At 45.1% G+C, this 22,529-nt stretch overlaps 1 protein-coding gene across 1 annotated transcript in view; it reads right to left on the bottom strand.

The window, feature by feature from the left end:
• The window catches only part of PPA1 (inorganic pyrophosphatase 1), a 34,911-nt gene extending 25,712 nt beyond the window's left edge, over positions 1-9,199 (bottom strand). Inside the window, exons 1-2 of the mRNA XM_080823237.1 lie at positions 9,048-9,199; positions 6,172-6,230 (exon numbers count right to left, since the gene is read on the bottom strand). Coding sequence (XP_080679363.1) covers positions 6,172-6,230; positions 9,048-9,111 — 123 coding nt within the window. The 5' untranslated portion in view covers positions 9,112-9,199. The remainder of the gene's footprint in view (positions 1-6,171; positions 6,231-9,047) is intronic.
• Positions 9,200-22,529: the final 13,330 nt, after the last annotated feature.

Genomic DNA, 22,529 nt, shown 5'->3' with positions numbered 1-22,529 from the left:
AAATAAAGTAAACCTTTTCTTCCACATTATCAAACAGATATTTACTGTAGGAAATTTGGAAAATATAAAAGGCACAAAGTAAAATCCACCACACACACATAATCATTCAAGGAAGTATATATATATAGCACAGTGGTTAAGACCACAGGTTTCTGAGGGATGCCTGGGTGGCTCAGTCGGTTAAACTCTCTGCCTTGGGCTCAGGTCAAGATCCAGGGCTCCCAGCTCAGCAGGGAACCTGCTTTTCTATCACCCTCTGCCTTCTACCCCAACCACTTGTTCGCTTGTTCTCTCTCAAACTGATTAATTAACTAATTAATTAATTAAAAAAAACACAGGTTCTGAGTCAGAATGCCTGGGTTTCAAGCCTGCCACTGTCACACTTGAAATTCTAGTTACTGATCCTTGACAATGGGGCTAATGAAAGAATCCAGCTCAGAGAATGACATGACATGATGGCTAACTGATATAATCCACATAAAGGCTTTAGCATAGTACCTAAGCCACAGGAAGCATTCAACAAATAGTAACAATATATATTTTTAAAGATTTATATATTTATTTGAGAAAGAGCATGCTGGTGTGCTCCTAAGAGGGAAGAGGGAAAGGAAGACAAGCAGACACCCCCTGAGCAGAAAGCCCATGGCAGGGCTCAATCCCAGGACGCTGAGATTACGACTGGAGCCGGAAAGGAAGAGTGGGATGCTCCATCGACTGAGCCATCCAGGTGCCCCAGAAACAATATTTTTTGACCTTTTTTTCCCCACAGTGATTTTTTTTTTTTTTAAGATTTTATTTATTTGAGAGAGAGCACAAGCGAACTGAGGGGCAGAGGAAGAAGCAGGCTCTCTGCTGAGCAGGGAACCCAATTCGGGGCTTAATCCTGGGACTCCAGGATCCTGACCTGAGCCGAAGGCCATCACTTAACCATCTGAGGCACCCAGGAGCCTCTACAACGATCTTAAATAAGGTTTCATCAATAAGCCATACACACAGAATCACGGGACATCAGTGCAGAATGTAATCTAAAAACACCACCAAGATTAACACTACTCAGGGTAGAAGTAACCTGCTCAATATCGTAAAGTCGGTTAGTAGCAAAACCTGGACTAAAATCTACATTCCTTATTCTTGATTCCGTGATTTTTACTCTATAAAATAGAGCTCTGAAAGACTAAAGAAATAACCATTTTGTTTGGTTTATTGTTTACTGAGACTTTCCTCTAAAGCCAGGCATTGTGGCTGTATGTTATACACATATCTAATCATCCATCCCAACTTTATCTTTTTGACAAAGTTGACAGACCACAGAGATTACAGAATATCTGTTTTCAAAATTTAGTCACCTGCAAGCTCACTGGGGCAGGGATGGGGCAGGGAGATAGCAGTTTATTCTCAGTTATGACATGCCGATTAAGTTTTTTTTTTTAATTTTTTAAAAATTTTATTTAGGGGACGCCTGGGTGGCTCAGTTGGTTAAGTGGCTGCCTTTGGCTCAGGTTATGATCCCAGCATCCTGGGATCGAGTCCTGCATCGGGCTCCTTGCTCAGCAGGGAGCCTGCTTCTCCCTCTGCCTCTGCCTGCCACTCTGTCTGCCTGTGCTCACTCTCTCTGATAAATAAATAAATAAAATCTTTAAAAAAAATTTTTATTTAGTTCTTTGACGAGAGAGAGAGCACAAGCTGGCAGAGTAGGAGGCAGAGGGAAAGAGAGAAGCAGGCTCCCTGCTGAGCAAGGAGCCCGACATGGGGCTCCATCCCAGGACCCTGGGATCATGACCTGAGCCAAAGGCAGTTGCTTAACCAACTGAGCCACCCAGGCGCCCTATGACATGCCGATTAAATTTAATTACCATCAGTTTTCATCTGTTCCCAGTTCTAACTTTGGTTTAGAAAACATGAAACCAAAAGATAAACAAAACAAAACAAAAATCCAGAAAACCCATTCCATATACATAGAAAGTTCAGGAAGAAAACATTATTTTAATTATTAATTCAGTGACACTTAAAAAATTTCCATTTAAGGAGCTCTCTATAAAAAGGAATAGAAAATTCAAAACAATACAAACCCTGTAAGGAAGTGAGTTATTCACAAAGCATCCACTTGAGTATATCCCCTCTAAAGATTTCTCTAGAAAGTTAAGAATGATACATAACTGCAGGGGCGCCTGCCTGGCTCAGGTGGTAGAGCATATGACTCTTGACCTCGGGGTCTCAGGGTTATGAGTTCAAGCCCCACGTTGGGTGTAGAGATTGCTTAAAAATAAAATCTTTTTTTTTTTTTTAAGATTTTTATTTATTTATTTGACAGAGAGACAGTGAGAGAGGGGACACAACCAGGGGGAGAGGGAGAGGGAAGCAGGCTTCCCCGCTGAGCAGAGAGCCTGATGTAGGGCTCGATCCCAAGATCCTGGGATCATGACCCGAGCCAAAGGGAGATGCTTAACGACTGAGCCACCCTGGTGCCCCTCAAATAAAATCTTTTAAAAGGATAAAAAAGATGGTGCCTCGGTGGCTCAATCAGTTAAGCATCTGCCTTCAGCTCAGGTCATGATCCTGGGGTCCTGGGATGGAGCCCCTTGTCAGGCTCCCTGCTCAGTGGGGAGCCTGCTTTTCCCTCTCCCTCTGTCACACTCCCTGCTTACGCTCTCTCACACTCTTTCATATAAATAAATAAAATCTTTTTTTTAAAAAGAGAATGATACACAACTACAAAAAAATTAAATCTGTTAAGTTTCTGAAGCATCAACCTATTATAAGCTTGACGTTCTTTTAGAAGAGGAAAAAAGAAACATAGTTCCATATTTACATATGTTCCCAATATAAGCCTTCGGGCATTTTTCCTTAGTAGAGCTGACAGAGTTGTCTGAAAGGTACATTCCCTCATCATTATTCCTCAAATGACTGCCCATATTAGAGATAAAGTCTACAGCCACACACATAAAAATGTATTTACATAAACTTAATCACACTGGAATTTAAAAAAACAAAAAAAAGTCACACTTCTCTAACCCATGGAATTAATCACATCTTTTATTTAGGCTATAATCCAAAATGATTTCTGTGTACCACACCCTTCTTTGTGTTTTGTATAAACTTCCTTAAAAACAAAACAAAAGAACTCTTTCCTGCTTCTCAGACAAGAATCTCAAGTGCCTAGGGTCACTGAGGTCTGGACCACTGGTGAAATCCAGAGCTGTTGCAAGAGCTTGTGCTTTTGAGCCAGCCCAGGGTGGTACAAAGGCTGAGTCTTTATTGAGTAATTCCACGTTATCGCCACAGTCAGTCCCACAAAGACTTCTAGGCGTCGCAGAACAATCTGAGTGAAGATGTTTTACACGGCACCAAAATGTAGTCTCTGTGTCCTATTTTGGAAAAACTAGGCACCGCAACTGCTAGAAGCACATGACCGCTGGCTAGAATATTGTCCAGTTTCTTATAGCTATGGTTTGAATGTTTGTATCCCCTGCAAAAGTCATTTGCTGAAATCCTAACCCTCAATGGTGACTGTACAGTAGGTGGGACTTTTGGGAAATGTTTAAGACATGAGGCTGGAGCCCTCATGAATGGGGTTAGTGCCTTATAGAAGAGGTTCTAGAGAGATCTCTGGCCCCTTCTTCCACATAAGTACATAGCTAGAAGTCCATGATCAGAAGAGTGCCCTCACCCAACCATGTTTGCACCCTGTTTGCAGACCTACAGGGTCCACAACTGTGAGCAATAATTTCTGCTGTGGATAAGCTATCCAGTCTTCAGTATTTTGCCACAGCAGCCCAAACGGACTAAGACACAAACACAAAAAAAACCAACTCTGTGTCAAGAAAATATTTTCCTTCCTTAGCACATCTATATGTCAAATTACCATCAATAAACTTTCAGTCATCATTTTATACCGCTTAGCTACTCAAAATGGCACGAGAGGTTACTGTAAAGTACTTTGATATACATATATACATATATATATATATATAAAAATCATACACCAGACAGATGATCAAGCCAACCAAATAATGTCAATTCAAGAGGAAGGATCCTGCAGTTCCTATCAACTCCCAGAAAATCAGATGTAACAAATTAGTTTCTGAATAAATACAACTTTAAGAATCCCACAGGAAAACCATGCCAATTAGAGGTCCCTCCATAACTGTGGCACATAATTGGCCTCCAGCTATGCACTCCACTGTCTCCAGGAGGAGCTCAGCTCAGGCAGGCTCCTCAGAAGCACCACGTGAGTTTGGTCTAAACTAGACCCAAACAGAAACCCTGAAGTCTTGGGGGTGCTGGGGCACCTCCCCACCAGACACAACTGACAGGAGCACAGGCCAGGGCAGCTAGGAACGGTGTCCATCAAAATAAGTAGGAAAAGAAAAGGAAAAATTTAATAAAATACCACCACAACAAAAAAACACAATAGCCCACCCCTCCACTTCCCACTCAGGTTCTGGATGTTGCTGCCAATTCTCTCTCCCTCCTCTACTGGTGGCGTGCGGCTTCTAGGATCCCAGGCTCTCTGGCTGGGGTCTGGGTTGCAATTTGTTCTTCTGCTAAGTGTGGGAGGTCCGGGGTCTCCAGGATGAGCCGCAGCAGAAGCCTTCAGCTAGACTGAGGGCTGGGCAGTCAGTAGGGGCGCACCCTCAGGGGTGTGGGAGCCGTGCTCAGCAGGAACCCCTGGGTCTGCACCGTTTACTTTCTTTCTTTCTTTCTTTCTTTTTAAGATTTTATTTATTTATTTGACAGAGAGAGAGACACACACACACACCATGAGAGAAGGAACACAAGCACAGGGTGTGGAAGAGGGAGAAACAGTCTTCCTGCAGAGCCAGGAGCCTGATGCGGGTCTCGATCCCAGGACCCAAAGGATCAGGACCCAAGCAGAAGGCAGACGCTTAACAACTGAGCCACCCAGGTGCCCCTGCACCATTTAAACTCCATCATCATGAGGTCATTAATAAAAAAATCTCCACACCCAATGTGGGGCTCAAACTTACAATCTGAGATCAAGAGTCGCATGCACCACAGACTGAGCCATCTGGGTGCCCCAAAAAGAATTTTTAAAGGTATAAAAAGGAAGCGGACATTTGTCCTTGTGTTGGTTCCTAAATATACTACAATCTTCTATTATTGGGAAGGCATCTAAAACAAGCTATGAATGAAAAAAAAATAGTTAAATTTGTACAAATAATGCACACTCTTTGCAAAAAGACTAGAAAATATAAAAAGGCAAAATGAAAATAAAAACAGAAAGAGTCACTAGCAATTCTACCTCCAAAGGATCACAAAAACTTTGGAATATATAGTTGTAGACATTTTTTCCTAGCAAAGTAAGATTCTTACCAATTTGTGGTAAATTTGTGCAGTTTCTTCAGCTCACTGGTGAGCATAGGAACAGACCTCTCTTTTTGAAGTCTACAGACCTGGCGCCCTGGGTGGCTCAGTTGGTTAAGCATCCAACTCTTGATTTTGGCTCAGGTTATGATCTCAGGGTCGTGAGACAGAGCCCCGCAATAGGCTCCACACTACGCATGAAACCTCCTTAAGATTCTCTCTCCTACTCCCTCTGCCTCTTCCCACCCTCTCCCATTTGCATACCAGCTCTCTCTCTTTAAAAAAAAAAAAAAAAAAAAGGAAAAAAGCCCATAGACTTAACCTTTATTAACACTATGCATCTTAACTCTACCAATCCATTAAAATTACTGAATCTTCCTGTAGTCACTGAATACTCTAGCTTATTTTGCTCTTTTTTTTTTTAAGATTTTATTTATTTATTTGACAGAGAGATTACCAGTAAGCAGAGAGGCAGGCAGAGAGAGAGGGAAGCAGGCTCCCTGCTGAGCAGAGACCCCCCCCCACCCCACCCCCAATGCAGGGTCGATCCCAGGACCCTGACATCATGACCTGAACAGAAACCAAAAGCCGGCCACCTGACCAACTGAGCCACCCAGGCGCTCCTAAACCAAGGCAGCTTGTGTCTGTTCCTCTATTCCTTCCCCAATTTATAGTTGCTTCTTTAGCCAAATAATCTGGAATTAAGACTGACTTCTTATTCAGTCAATGTACCTTTAACTCACAGCACAATGAGGCATTTTAAGCTTTTATTAAGACCTATATAAAAATTCATATAGAACTAACTGATCTGAGTAAAGAGACTATGTTTAAATGAGGACATCTTACCTTATCTGCATAAATCGGAACATCATGAAATGGAGATATATATTGTCCTTTTTCATTTTCTGCAAAATGAATTAGAAAAAGTTATTACTAATTTTTTGTTAACTGTATTTCCAGATGCATTAAGTACACATTTTAAAAAATATTTAATTTTTAGAGTAATTTTAGGTTTACAATAAAATTTAAAAAAAAAGATATCCCCCTACACACACTTGTAGAGCTTCCCTCCATTATCAACACCATTCACCAGAAGAGTGACATAGACATTTTTTATTCCCCACACCAGAAAAACCCTTCCAAGACTGGGTTAAGTTTTCATCCTACGCTTTCCTTAGGTGTCTAACAGATACCAGCCTCTACAATGAGGGCAGGGGCTGCCTTATATTATTTTATATTCCCAGAGTCTAGCAGTGACTGGTATATAAAAGGGGATCAAATTGTACTGGACTGATCTTACATCAGTTAACATTTTACAGAACTAATGAAATAATTGGGCTCGGGGAGAACTTGCTGAATTATAAAACCCCACTGTCTTAAGTAATGTTCCAGGAGCCATGTTAGATTACTGTATTTCTTAAGGATAATCAAGTTCCAAAAACACTTTCACAGGTAATTTCTATATTCTAAAGATCTAACTACCATGTCGAAAAAGTAATTTCAAAACTTCCTTACTATTCTTTAAGAAACCTAAGGGTCAGTCCATACAATATCCCTTCACATTTAAAAACCAAGGTGGAACAGCAAAGACTGAGCAGTGACTACCCCCCCCACCCCAGTCCCTTCAGAGTCACCTGTGACTCTGCAATCCTATCCACTATCAGGTTTTGTTTCTTTGGTTTTTTTGTTTGTTTTTTTTTTTAAGATTTTATCTATTTGACAGAGAGCGCACCCTAGCACTAGCAGGGGGAGCAGCAGGTAGAGAGAGAAGAAGCAGGCTCCCTGCGGAGCCCCATGTGGCTTGATTGGGGGGGGGCGGGGGATCAGGATCCCATCAGAAGGTAGATGCTTAACCAACTGAGCCACCCAGGTGCCCTCCACTATCAGTTTTTTTTTTTTCCTCCACTATCAGTTTTAAAGAGCCTGTCAAATGTAACATTACAGAGGTAAAAAAAAAAAAAAAATCCTCTAAGGAAGGGTGCTAAGAAATCTGTGATTTTAAAAAACCCTTGAAATTATGTAATTACAGAGTTGTTTCTAATTATTGTTATTTCTTAAGTCCCAGAGAATTCTGATAAAAAGTTACTTTAGCCAGTACCAAAGTCAAGGAGTGGCTATGGTCTTCCGTAATGGCCATCAAATATGACCATTACATAACCTAAGTAAAAACTACTGTTTTGGGGTGTTTTTTTTTTTAGTTTTATTTATTTATTTGACAGAGAGAGCGCGATCACAATTAGGCAGACAGGCAGGCAGAGACAGAGGGCGGGAAGCAGCCTCCCCACTGAGCAGAGAGCGCGATGCGATTTGCTGGGATCATGACCTGAGCCGAAGGCGGAGGCTTTAACCCACTAAGCCACCCAGGCGTCCCTAAAAACTGTTTTAATACCGCTTGAAGACAATTCCCCAATCATCCCTCCACCTTCCAACTCTTGGGTCACCTCTCTAAATCCCTCTTACGGAGCAATTCCGGAGCCAACACTAAACCCAGGAAAAACAGTTTAGTGAATTATTCGTCAAAAGTTCCCACACTGCCCTTAATCAACTCATTTAAATTAAATAAAATGGAGAGTCCCACCCTTCCTGGATTTTACATGGTAACCTTCAGCTACATGCGTAAACTTGAGTTTACTTTCTTTTTCCTCCCACAGCTGGTTACTTTTTGCTAGGAGCTTTGTTCATTCTCTCCGTATTCCCTTTCATCCCCCTCTATCCGGCTCTTTCCTACCCTTCACACACCACACGCAGACTTCTCTGCACCTGCCCGTTTCCTCCCAAGTAAAAGTGTTTACAGTTAAAACAGAAACGCCTTTGGTGACACATTTTCGAACACCTCCGTTGTCTCCAATAATCTGTTCCTAGAAGATTGGCGGGGGGCGGGTAAGAGATAAAGATAACCCCGAGGTAGCTTTCCTCCACCTGCAAGACAAAAAAGGTCGTGCGCCAGGGAAAGCGGAGCTCAGCCAGTCCGCAGCGCGCTGGGGCTCTAAGCGCAGCTCCAGGTGCGGACTTGGGGTGGGTCCCCCTCAGATGCCGATTCCCTGCCCAGGGGCAAAAACTTGGCACTTTCTCACTCGTGCTTCCCAGACTGACGTCACCTGTTTGACTTGAAGGGAACAGCTTTCTGTTTCACAAGGCGCCTTCCCAGCATCTGTGCTACCCGGGACAGCCCGGCGCGAGGGGCAGGAGCGCTAACCTGGGGGATCGGTTCGGTCCTCCACTGACCGCTCCTGATCCCGGCCTCAGTTTCCCCGTCTGCAGAACGCAGGGTTGCATTGGACCCTGCTGGATGCCCACAAGCTGAGCTACAGTTCAGGAATTAAGGTCCTCAGAGAGTCATCCACCCCGCCCCAGTTCCTCCAAATCAAACAATCCTCTTACGAGGATTAGTTTACCCCCAGGCAGCCTTCTAAGGTGACTCGGTGGTTTCCTTTCCCATCAGACGGTGCCCGCCCGAGCAGGACACCTGCAGAACTAGCCCGGCCCGGGGTCGGGTCCCACCGCGCGTGGGAAAGGGGAATGCCGAGCCCCGCCGTCCCGTCTGCGAGCGCGACGTGTGAAACCGGGGGGCCCGCCCAGGCCCCGGGCAGCCCGAGGAACCCCACCCGAGCCCGGGACGAGGGGCGGAGCGCGGGCCGCAGGCGCCGGGGTAGGAGGCGAGGCGAGGCCCGGGAATGAATGGGCTGGAGGGAGGGGAGGGGCCGTGGGCCACCGACACTCACTGAGAAAGACTCGGTACTCGAGGGTGAAGGGCGCGGCGCGCTCCTCGCTGCTGAAGCCACTCATGGTGCCGATGACTAGCCGCCGCCACAGAGCCAGTAGCCCGCACGCGGCGCCGACTGACAAGGAGAGAGGTCCGCGCCTGCGCACCGCGGAGACTGGCCCGAAAGCGGGGCGGGGAACTGCTTTAAGCGGCCACCCCACCCCACCCCCAGCCCGGCCCACGCCGCGCGCAGGCGCACTCCGCCCGGCCCGCGCGTCCTCTCGCTCCAGCCCCTCCTCCCGGGCCCGCCCTTGCGGGACAGCCCCCTGGCTCTCAGGCTGGGCCACGTGGCTGGCGGCGAGCTCTGGCTCTGCCTGTGTACTGCCACCGCCCCGAGTGCTCGGGGACTCTGACAGAGGACGAGAGCTTGCGCCCACTAGGAACTGACCGGCGACCTCTCCCCCACCGTGCACACAGGGAACTCTCACCCCCACCTACACCCCACCACCCCCGCCCCGTGTAATTCCTTGTGTCAAAAGGAGTTCCGAAATCACATGTGTCATCAGGCCCTGACTTTGAACTTAAAGGTGTGCAGTTTTTCGAACTTGAGGTATATTACTGACCCCACCCCCACCCCACAATGGCTTCCTGGTGAGTAACGGGCTCTACCACTTCCTAGTGTAGGACCGTGGGCAAATTGCTGCCAACCTTTCTAACTCACTTTCTCATCTTGGTAAATGGGGATAGAAATGGTAACTATTACGGGTTTGGGGGGATGATTAACTGAGTTGATACGTGTCAAGAGTTTGAGGAAGGGGCACCTGGGTGGCTCAGTCCGTTAAGCAGCTGCCTTCAGCTCAGGTCATGATCGCTGGGTACTCAGATGGAGTCCGGCATCCTGCTCCCTGCTCAATGGGGAGCCTGCTTCTCTCTCTCCTGCTCCCCCTGCTCGTGTTCCCTCTCTCTCTGCCAAATAAATAAATAGAATCTTTTTTTAAAAAAATTAAAGTTTGAGGAAGAGTCTGGCTCGTTGTAAACACTATGGAAGTATGACTTGTTATTTCTACCCTCGCCAGTGAAGGAAGAGTCACTGTGGCCCCTCCTTGCTCAACTCACCCCAGATCCCCAGGGGCTTTTCAGTTCTAAGCGTTGGGAAGGTCCGAGCATGCGCTCAGAGGCCCTTGAGCACATTTCTCTCAGGCATAAGTTTCTTGGGGCTTGTTTTTCAGCGTGTGTTCTATTGAGTCAGGCCAGACCCCAACAATTAACGACTGATTGAGGCTGTGGTCGGTTAATTGCATCACTTACTTCCCCAATCCTATATACATACTTTTAAAGTGTATTTCAGGGGCGACTGGGTGGCTCCGTAGATTAGGTGTCTGTCTGGAGCTCAGGTCATGATCCTGGGGTCCTGGAGTGGAGCCCTACACCCTGTTCCCTGCTCAGCAGGGAGTCTGCTTCTCCCTCTACCCTCCCCCCTGCTCCTGCTCTCTCTGGCTTGCTCTCTCTCATGAATAAATAAAATCTTAAAAAAAAAAAAAATAAAGTGCAGGGAACCTGTGTGGCTCAGTGGGTTAAAGCCTCTGCCTTCGGCTCAGGTCATGATCCCAGCTCCTGGGATCGAGCCCCACATCGGGCTCTCTGCTCAGCGGGGAGCCTGCTTCCCCCTCTCTCTCTGACTGCCTCTCTGCCTACTTGTGGTCTCTGTCTGTCAAATAAATAAATAAAATCTTTTAAAAAAGCGTATTTTGAAATCCAAATTATAAATTTGGAACTGATTATTCACTAATTCGATTATATAATAATGAATATTTCAAAGAATGCCTAGTTCGATGGGCTGGGTTCCTTTAAAAGATCTTGTTTTTCTGGGGCATTAAAGTTATATGCCTTTTTTTAAAAGATATATTGATTTATTTTTGAGAGAGAGCGTGTGCATGAGTGGGGTGGGGCGCAGAGGAAGAAAGAAAATCCTCAAGCAGATTCCCCCCTGAGTTCTGCAAAACCCACGGCAGGGCTGGGTCCTAGGATCCTGAGATCATGACCTGAGCTGAAATCAAGAGTTGGACACGAAACCAACTGAGCCACCTAGGTGCCCCAAAGATAATATGCTTTAAAGACATTTCGGGGACACCTGGGTGGCTCAGTCGTTAAGCGTCTGCATTCAGCTCAGGTCATGATCCCAGCGTCCTAGGATCCAGGCCCACACTGGGCTCCCTGCTCAGTGGGGAGCCTGCTTCTCCTCCTATTCCCCGGCTTGTGTTCCCTCTCTCTCTGTGTCTCTGTCATAAATAAATAAAATCTTAAAAAAAATTTTTTTCATTTTGACTTAAACTTTTCTGTTTCAAAGCCATGTCTACTATGGAAAATGAGATGGCCCCTGTAGAAATGAAAACCTAGTAAGATAATTTCCTAAAGAGTTACAAAGAGTGTTCCTCCCTTGTCTCCATCCAGACTCCCATTAATTTTCAGAAAGCCATGACTCATTGACCTTTTGAACAGTACACCACCCTGTTGTACTCCAGTTGGAATACAGGACAGGCAAAAAGAGTCGAGCAGGAATTTAGTCAGTAATACAATGTATTACTGGAAGTTAAAGGAATCTCTGCAGAGTGAACACTAAGTAGGATTAAGTTCAGGGAGTTTCTTAAGGGGATGATCTTTGGGTTAAGTTGCTCTATCAGTCTTCTGCCTTTGAGCACAGGAACTAGACTTTGAGAAAAACCCAGAATCATGTATGTGGCTGACTTAACAAACAGATGGAAATGATGCAATGGTGTTCTACGGACACTTTCCCCGTTGCCTCCTGCCAGCTCAGAGCAAGATAACAAACTCTTGCCGACCTCTGGACTTGCACACCATTTTTTATTTCATCCTGTGTGTTAGGAAAGCCCATGGATATCAACTCCAATAAAACACCACGCCCTGGCTTGGTGTTTTATTGGAGTTGATATCCATGTTAGTGCTTTGGAACTTTCCCTTGCGGGCAGTGAGGGTAAGATCCATGGGCTCAAGTGGAAGTTGTTCTGTTTCTCACGTGTCCCTGGGGGCTAGCACAGTACCTGGCCAAGAGGAGATGTTTAATAAGTCTTTGCTGGGCTAATGGATAGAGGAATTAATGAAAAGGAAGCAGACAATACCTTCTTACGTATAGTAGTTTGACAAAGGATAAACCCAGCTCCTGCCAAATATTATCTTTCTTGCTCTGTAACAACTCCAGTGGCACTTCTTTTCAGTCTGTATCTTGTCCTCTTTGCTGTGGCTGACTCTGGTGGGTGCTTCTAATTTTCCTGTGGTCTCTCTTCTTTGGCTTATGACCGCATTCTCTTCTGACATTTCTGCTCCTTTTCTGGCTGCTCATTTCTCATTCTCCCCCTTAGCATTGTCTTCACCTCTTCATCATAATCAGCATATCTTTCTTACTTCTCCTGTTCTCTGTCTCTAGAGGGACCCTCCCCCTAGATTATCTCATGTAGATATTTGGTGTCAACTACCACCTACGGGGTCCTGTAACAAGAAAACTTTCAAATTTACAGCTATGTTTTATTTAATACTTATTGTGGTCATTGTCTCTGCTAGGTGGTAGGGATGTAGCATTTAGAAAGACATGGTCTTGGGGCACCTGGGTGGCTCAATCAGTTAAGCGTCTGCCTTTGGCTCAGGTCATGATCCCAGAGTCCCAAGACGAAGCCGGATCAAGCCAGATCAAGCCCCATATCCGACTCCTTGCTCAGCGGGAAGTCTGCTTCTCTCTCTCTCTGCCCTTCACCCTGCTTATGTTCTCTCTCACTCTCTCTCTTTCTCTCTCAAATAAATCTTTAAAATCTTTAAATCTTTAAAATCTTTTAAAAAATCTTTAAAAAAATCTTTTTTAAAAAAAAGGAAATAAAGACATGGTCTTGGCCCTCAAAGAAGTTATAGTCCAAAGGGAAGGCAGACCAGCAAATAATTACAATAAACTCGGATAAGTAGAGTGACAAAGTACAGGGCATTGCATTATGGGAACAGAGAGCCCCTACAAGGAAGTGAGTCTTAACCTATGCCTGGAAGGCAGAGAAGAGGTTAATAAGATGAAGATGACAAGGCAGAAGCCAGAAGGGGAATATTAAGAGGTGAGACCAGAGAAATAGGTCAGGGTTAATTGGTGGAGGGCCTTGGAAGGCATAATTTAGGGTCTGAACTTTTCCCTAAAAGCAATGGGCAACCTAAGAGTTTTTAGCAGGAAAGGGGCACCATCAGAACTGCTTTAGAAAGTGGTTCCGTTAGCAGCTTGGAGCCTGGTTGAAGTTTTATTAAGACTAGAGGCAAGAGACCCCAGAGGAGGCTGCCCCAGTGGCTGATGTTGAAGATGCTGACCAGTCCCTAGATGTGGGCGGCAAAAGAGAAGAGCAATGACGGAGCCATGTTTAAGATAGAATCAATGGAACTGGTCGTTGGTTGGATGGAGTAGAAGATGAGGGACTAATTGCTTGAAAAAGGAAAGAAACTCTGACACATGCTACAACATGGATGAACCTTGAAGACACTATACTCAGTGAAATGAGTCAGTCACAAAAGGACAAATACTGTGTGATTCCACTTGCATAAAGTACCTAGAGTAGTCAAATTCACAGACACAGGCGGTAGAAGTTTCCAGGGGCTGGGAGAAAGAAGGAATGGGGAGATACTGTTAATGGTTATGGAGTTTCAGTCTGAGAAGAGAAAAAGTACTTGAGGTGAATGCTAGTGATGGCCGCACAACAATGGGAATGTACCTAATACCACTGGACTCCACTTAAAAATGGCAACAGTGTGGATAGGGGTTGGGGTAATTGGGTGACGGATATTAAGGAAGACACATGATGTGATGAGCACTGGGTGTTATACACCACTGATAAATTATTGAACACTACATCTGAAATTAATGATGTACTATTTGTTGACTAATTGAATTTAAATAAAAAAATTTTTAAATGGCGACAATGGTTTAAAAAATATACATTCAAATGTATCTTTCTTTTAAAAAAAAGTCACACCGGGGCGCCTGGGTGGCTCAGTAGGTTGAGCCTCTGCCTTCGGCTCGGGTCATGATCTCAGGGTCCTGGGATCAGGCCCCACGTCGGGCTCTCTGCTCAGCGGGGAGCCTGCTTCCCCCCCACCTGCCCCCCTCCTGCTTCTCTGCCTACTTGTGATCTCTGTCTGTCAAATAAATAAATAAAATCTTTACCCAAAAAATCACACAAAGTTTGAGACCTCGGTGATCAATAGTTACTCCAAAATTTATCCATGGGATGGTGTATCAGATAGGGTCCAACTGAACCAAAACTACTCAAAATGTTTAAACCAGAGGGACTTTAACACAGAGAGTCAGTCAGTAAGTAAAAGAAGAGTTAAGAAGACAAATACAGATTAGCAACAACAGGAATTCTAGAGGGACCAGACTGGAGGACAAGGCAGCGTCACCCAAGGGAGGAGCTCAGGGCCCATGGTCAGGAACAGGGATCCCAGTGGGCTGGCCTATCTGGAGATAGAGTTGCTGCTGGAGATGCTGCCTGGAGAAGGAAAGAGACCTGTATTCTTTCCCTTCCTCACATCCTTCAGTCTCCTGATGGTGTTTCTCATTGGCTGGGCCCAGACGGAAGCCATGTGTATTAGTCAATTTTGACTAGTTGTGCTGCTGTAATAAACAATATAAAAAATCTCAGTTGCTTACAAGAATGAACATATATTTCTCATTCAAGTTCCATGGTGATGCTATGAGTCACCTGTGGCTCTGCCCCATATGCCTTCTCATTTGCAGACTGAGGCTGAAGTGGCATCCCCCAGCCTGCCCCTAACAAGACCAAGAAGATGGGAAAAAGAAATGGCCAAATCACAGAGTGGACTCATAAGCTTTTGCTTAGAAATGGTGTATGTCCCCTCCACTCACATTCAATTCACTAAAGCAAGTCATAGGACCTTGCCTGATGCCAACAGGTTATGGAAATGTACTCCTCCTGTAGCCGATAAAGCAAATGGGTAACCATGTTGAGGGCTATGTAATTCTCCTGCAGGGAAAGAAGCAAATAAATAGTAAAAATAATATTCTCTTATCACAGTCTACCTTCTCGATCATAAATTTTCATCTCTCTCCTTTTTGCATGAAAAATATTACTCACTCTTCCTACAAAGAATGACACCCAAAAGGTTCAACCAATCAAGACATGAGGGCCAAAGTTTAATGTCTCATGATAGTCTCTGCATTATATCCTGATAGGGCTTCTCTTGATCCAGAGACTAATGAACTTAAAAGACAAACAAACATTATCTACTGCCCCCCACATCTATACCTAATATGAGACGGTTGAACAAAGAATAAACACTGAATAAATCTATTCATCAAAAGAAAGAATGAGAGACTCACAATCATCATTGGTTCTTAGAATTCCCAAGTCCTACTGGGTGTAGAAACATTCCTTGATTGAGTTCTCGTTCAGGTCCCTGGAAGTAGCCTGTGTTTTTCATAACTAGTGGCTGACTGAGGGGCAGAGCCGCTTTCCCAGCTTCCTTCCTGTGCACAGAAATTTAGGAACCCAAATGTTGGTCTCCAGCAATCACATCTTTTAACCCAAGCTGATGTGTCTTGGCTGCACACCTCTCTTTATATCTAGAATAACATTTGACCTGCTTCTAGTGGGTTCTATGTGCTAATTACCGCACATGTAACTCTTTTGAAGACATACCTCTCTCTCTAGGAATCACTGTTAAGGGAACTTGGAACTTACCAACCCTCTGTTGGAGAGCCACACTCTTAAGTCTCTTTTCCTTGGGTCATTTATCCACCAAGAGACTCACTAGCAGCCACTGCTCATGACCTTGATCTGGTCTCTGCCCCAAGGCTGAGTTTTAATCTCTGCTTACAAAACAGTCAATTCGTTTCTGAGCTCACCTCTTTCTCGTAGCAGCCTGTCAAATGCAGCTAAAAACAACTAAGGCACACTCATAACAATCTGTTTCCCAACCTTTTTGCCTAAACTCACAAGGTACTTGGTCCATGATCTGCCTTCTAAAAAAGATTTTATTTATGTATTTGACAGACAAAGATCCCAAGTAGGCAGAGAAGCAGGCAGAGAGAGGAGGAAGCAGTCTCCCTGCAGAGCAGAGAGCCTGATGTGGGGCTCAATCCCAGGACCCTGAGGTCATGACCTGAGCAGAAGGCAGAGGCTTTAACCCACTGAGCCACTCAGGCACCCCCCATGATCTGCCTTCTAAATGACCAAAGGCCTCACCACTTGCTCCCCACCATTCAGAAGCAATGGCACTTTTTTTTTTTCTTTTAAGATTTCATTTATTTGTTTGAGAAGGAGAGCACAAGTGGCTGGGGTGGGGGCGGGTGAGGAGGCGGAGGCAGGCAGAAGGAGAGGGAAAAGCAGACTTCCTGCTGAGCAAGGAGCGAGACACAGGACTTGATCCCAGGACTCTGATATCAGGACAGGAGCTAAAGGCAGACGCTTAACCCACTGAGCCACCCAGGTGCCCCGCAATGGCACATACTTAAGGACAGCATTCTGGAACTTGCACCAATCATTCTGTTAGTCAGCTTTTTCTAGCTAATGTTGCATTAACGGACAGCCCTCCCCTCCATCCCCCGAAATCTCACTACGTTCATTTTTTTCTCAGATTACAGGTTCGGGCTACAGATTGGCTTTGACTCTGCTGCATGTTATCTGTTATTCTAGGATCTTGATGGAGGGAACAATTCTTATCTTGGTCTCAGGGTAGAGGGAGAAGAGGAATAGCTGAACTGCCCTGAGGCTCCTAAAGATTCTGGTCAGTGTTGATATTGAACTTCACTTCCCATTGGCCAAAGTAAGTAGCCAGACCCAATGTTAAGGGGATGGAGAAGTATATTAATCTGCAGGGAGACATTATAATGCACTTGATAATACAGGGTTCTATACTCCTATTTCAGGGAAGAGAGTAAATAATTGGGAACAATAATATAATCTTGTATCCCTCTGACACAGGAGTTTGGGAAACCTGGTCTATAGGGATTTGCCATCCTCCTGCCCCTTGCCCACAATAAATTCAGCAGAGCAGGAGAAGAGAGTAAAGAATGGAGGGATATGACAACAGGGACTTAGGACAGCAATAGAGCTGGATGAAGACGCGGCTTGAGGTTACAGTGGCATAGTCTATTGTATAAGAGAAAAAAAATGTCCAGAATTGTCAGGAACACATAATGAAGAAAATATTATAGAGATTCTGGGGGGTGAGGAGAGACAAAAGTCCAGGATGAGAAATCCAGTGAGTGGTTAGATATGAGGCCTGGGGGCCACGTGGGTGGCTCAGTCGGTTAGGTGTCTGCCTTTGGCTCAGGTCATGATCCCAGGATCCTGGGACTGAGCTCCACATTGGGCTCCCTGCTCAGTGGGGAGCCTGCTTCTCCCTCTGCCGTTCACTCCACTTGTGCTCTCTGGCTTTCTCTATCTCTCTGTCAGATGAATAAATAAAATCCTAAAAAAAATTAGATATGAGGCCTGGAACTGAGAAGAGAAAGACAGGTTTGCTGAAGTCATTAATTTGGGCAATTGAAGCCACGGGAGAAGATGAGACCACCTAGAGGAAATATATATAGGAATGAAATACAATTTTTAAAAAGATTTTATTTATTTATTTGACAGAGAAAATGAGAGAGCATAAGCAGGGGGAGTCACAGAGGGGGAGGGAGAAGGAGAAGCAGGCTCCTCACTGAGCAGGAAGCCCAATGCAGGGCTCGATCCCAGGACCATGGGATCATGACCTGAGCCAAAGGCAGACCCTTAACCAGCTGAATCACCCACGTGCCCCACAATTTTTTTTTTTTTTTAAAGCAGAGGGCCTAGAACAGAACCCTGAGGGATCTCAATATTCCAGGGATGGATGGCAGACAAAGTGCCAAGAGCAAGTCAAAGAAGCCCTGACAGAAGGATAGGAGGTGAAACAAGGAAGTATGGTGTCTTGGAAGCCAGAGAGAAAGGGGGCTGTTTCAAAGGGGATGTTGGGGCACCTGGGTGGCTCAATTGGTTAAGCCACTGCCTTTAACTTGGGTCATGATCCTGGAGTCTTGGGATCGAGTCCCACGTTGGCTCCCAGCTCCACGGGGAGTCTGCTTCTCCCTCTGACCTTCTCCCCTCTCATGCTCTCTCTCTCTCAAATAAATAAATAAAATCTTTAAATAAAATAAAATAAAATAAAAAGGGGATGTTCACAAATGGCCAACACACACACGAAAAAGTGCGCAACATCACTTGGCATCAGGGAAATGCAAATCAAAACCGCAATGAGATACCACCTCATACCAGTCAGAATGGCTAAAATCAACAAGTCAGGAAATGACAGACATTGGCAAGGATGCAGAGAAAGCGGAACCCTCCTACACTGTTGGTGGGAATGCAAGCTGGTGCAGCCACTCTGGAAAACAGCTGTTCCTCCAAAGTTTGAAAATAGAGCTACCCTATGACCCAGCAATTGCGCTACTGGGTATTTACCCTAAAGATACAAATGTAGTGATCCGAAGGGGCACGTGCACCCAAATGTTTATAGCAGCAATGTCCACGATAGCCAAACTCTGGAAAGAACCTAGATGTCCATCAACAGATGAATGGATAAAGAAGATGTGGTGTATACACACAATGGAATACTATGCAGCCATCAAAAGAAACGAAATCTTGCCATTTGCAATGACATGGATGGAACTAGAGGATATTATACTGAGCGAAATAATTCAATCAGAGAAAGACAATTATCATATGATTTCACTGATATGAGCAATTTGAGAGGGAGGGTGGGAGGTTGTGGGGGGTAGGGAAGGAAAAAATGAAACAAGATGGGATCAGGAGGGAGACAAGCCATAAGAGACTCTTAATCTCACAAAACAAACTGAGGGTTGCCGGGGGGAGGGGGGTATGGAGAGGGTGGCTGGGTGATGGACATTGGGGAGGGTATGTGCTACGGTGAGTGCTGTGAATTATGTAAGTCTGATGATTCACAGACCTGTACCCCTGGGGCAAATAATACATTATATGTTAATTTAAAATAAATAAATAAAATTAATTAATTAATTAATTAATTAATTATTTTAAAAGGGGGGATGTCTAAGCCTTACATATAGCTAGCTGCCTTCTAGACTTCTCAATGTGGCTCATACATGAGCATCTCTTCTTATTCACCAGGTCCAAAAATTTTTTCTCCTGAGATAGACTCAGGTGATAATGTTTCAACTGCCCGGTCATCCTACCCAGAATTCCTCACGGGCCTCTCCTGGTTACTCCTTGTAGCCGTCACTGGTGGTTGCCTACCCAACACCTGTTCACTCCCCTTTCTCCTTCCCAACAGGACCGTGTTGTTCAGACATGCACCCACCGACCCCTGTGTAGCCATGTGTTTTGGGAAATGTGGTGCCATCCAAGCCCCAGGGGAGGGTCCGATTAAGTTCATCACAGTGGTTCTGTTCCCCTTGCCCATGACTAGTTTGGTTGTAAATACGTGACACAATGCTGCCAATGCTGTCTAAGGGGAGGTGTGATAGAGTCTTCTGGCAAAGATTCTCTTGCTTCTGCGAGAGCTACCCTTCTTCTTTTACACATTGTCATGGGATTTACCAAGCACAGCTGTCTTGTAGTCTGGAGGGGACAGAGGCTGCATGTAATACCAATATATCCAAAATGAAGATGCCAAGGGGACAAATCTTGTGTCTTGACATCATTCAGCTGCTAACTTAATTAAAACTGGGTCCTTCCTGCCTCAGGTCTTTTTATGAAAAGATAATAAACTGACCTTACTAATAGTCAATGCATTACACAAGATAATAATTTGACTTTGTTGTTGTATAAAAACCAATTTGATTCACAGTATTATGTTTCTTGCAGCTGAAAGACATTCTAATGGATCTAACTTCCCATCAATCTGTCACTCCCGCCCCCAGATTAATTAGATTGGGGATTGACTCTAGTTCCAGGGGTGGACCTTGGTTTGTCTAAATCAATCATTGTAATCTTATCCCCTTTTCCTTTTCCGGAATCCCATCAAAGAACATGGAATTCAGAATGTGGCATTATCCTAGCTATGGGGATTGGTTCAGGAAAGGACACCTGACTTAATATGAACCAGTAGAAGTTTCCTACTTCCTTCTGCGAAGTTACTGTGTTCTCTTAGGAGAAAGTCACAGGAAGAACTCTTCAGATATTCTTTCTCTCTCTTTCTCTCTCAATGTAAGTAAGAAAGCAGGTATGTCTGATTGCTGATCTCTGCATTCTGCACCATGAGGGAAGCCCGCCTGAGGACTGAGTTCACACTGTAGATGGCAGAGCTGAGGAAAGGAGCCAGTGTGGTCCTTGGTGACATTGTTGAGCTTCTGGATCAACCAATAGTTTGCACCTGACTATTTTTCAAGCCTTCTGTTTCAGCCAGTCGTGGCAACTAGAAGTATCCTAGAATGATGGCCCATCTCACATCCTAGCAGTTACCAGAAAATGCTGAATTGATCTCTCAAACATCCCGTGAACGTGCTGTCCTTTCTCCAGTCCTACTGCCTTTGCCAGTCCCAGCCTATTTCGCCAGGTTGCCCCCCACATACCTCCTCTCTCACTGGTCTCCAGCTCCATTCCCCTCCGAGTCGCTCTCTACCCGCTGCCCGTATAAGCTTTAACAGAAGAAGATCTGAGTGCATCACTTCCCCGCTTCAAACCCCGCTCTCCATCTGGCTGTCTCTAGTTCAGTCTTCAAGACTTATTTCAAGGGGCACCTGGGTGGCTCAGTGGGTTAATTCTCTGCCTTCAGCTCAGGTCATGATCTCAGGGTCCTGGGATCGAGCCCCGCATCGGGCTCTCTGCTCCGCGGGGAGCCTGCTTCCCCCCATCTCTCTCTCTGCCTACTTGTGATCTCTCTCTCTCTCTGTCAAATAAATAAATACAATCTTTTTTTTTTTTAATACTTATTTCAAGCTTCTTAGGGAATTCTTTTCTGACACTCCTTGGGCTGTTCCATTGCTTCTTTGGCCAATCATGATATTTCCTTTAGAAAGTAGTACACCGCATGTCAGCTTTTGTCTTTTCTATCTCTGCCTGCTGCACTGTGAGAGGCCCATGTTTCCAGAGTCAGCAGACACTAGGTTTGTTGAGCATACACATACCAGATTTAAGTTTTATCTAAACTTGTCACATATGCCTAAAAGTAGGGAGCTCACCAAGTAAGAAGCTTGGTGACCTGTCAAGAACACTGGACTGCAGCCCACAGAGCCTGAAACTTGGTGTTGATTCCCCCCACTTGCAAGATGTGGGGGCCTCAAGGACATTCTTGGGCCTCTACACCACTCTGTTTTCCCATCTGTAAAATGGGAATACTGCGGTCATGTCGGTGGTAACATAACCAACTGTCTCTCTTTTCTGGGGGGATGGCTATTTGCCTGGAGACTTTTCATTCAATAAAGATGCAAAAGAGGGAAATCTACTAACATGATGGAAAGCAGAAAATAAACACTCAGGGCTTTCATAATGAGTTTATTGTCTATAATTTATCGCAGAGGGAACGGAGTCATTTTCCAAAGACGTGGACTAGAGGAGAATAAAGGGGTGATTTTGACCATTAGAGGTGGCTTCAGAGGACCTCCAGACAGCACTGTGAATGAACAAAATACGTTGTATAAAATACTCTTCCTTGGGGCTGGTCAAAACACGGAAATGTAGCTTGCCCCGTCACAAAAACAGCTTGGCTTGGGCTGTTCTAACCTCCCCACGGAGAGGAAGACAGAGCGGGCTGGGGAGTGATTACTCCTCAAACAGAGAGGGATTTAACACCGCCCCTGGCCATGGGACAGATAAACTAATTTGCCCAAATCACTAAACTTGGGTTTTTCCACCCACATTAATTTGGATGCTTGCATATGACAACAGCTGCATTTGTCGGTGACAAGGATTCAGAGGCCTGGGCACTGCAGCTAGCAAGAGAACACAAACAACTCAAGGCAAGGCAAACTCTAACCAGCCAGGCAGCTCTGGCCCCATCACGGGCTGCAAGGCACAGGAAGCAAAAGGATGATTGCTTTCAGCCCGTGGAGACTTGATGTGGGACAGGATCAAACTAAGTTTTCACCTTTTTAGTTAAATTCCTGGTACGTCTTCCATCCCCAAGTTTTGGAATCCACTAAATGTGATGGAAATGCGGTCTTCCAGCCAAAACGGCAGCCTGGAGCCTGTGGCTGGCTGGTTTTATTTCTGGATCAAAGGGTACCTCCATCAAGCCTCTTTGTTTTATTTCAAACTTCAATTTCCCAAATATAGGAAGGAGAATCCACGGCAGCGTGGGGGAGTTGCAAAACTTGTACTTTCTGGCCGGCTGGATGAAGATGTGAGTCCACATCTTCACCACCATCTAGTTTTGGGCCCTTCAGTGAGTTAACTTACCTTCTCCAGGACTTGGGTTTCCCATCTGTAATATGGGAATAGTCATAAATACTTGTATATTTCATTATGTCACCCATTCAGCAGACATTTACTGAGTGCCTCCT

This window comes from Martes martes, assembly GCF_963455335.1.
Source record: "Martes martes genome assembly, chromosome: 14".
Classification (NCBI taxonomy): domain Eukaryota; kingdom Metazoa; phylum Chordata; class Mammalia; order Carnivora; family Mustelidae; genus Martes; species Martes martes.
Note: the sequence above shows the minus strand (reverse complement) of the source record. Positions and strands in the feature narration are given on the sequence as shown.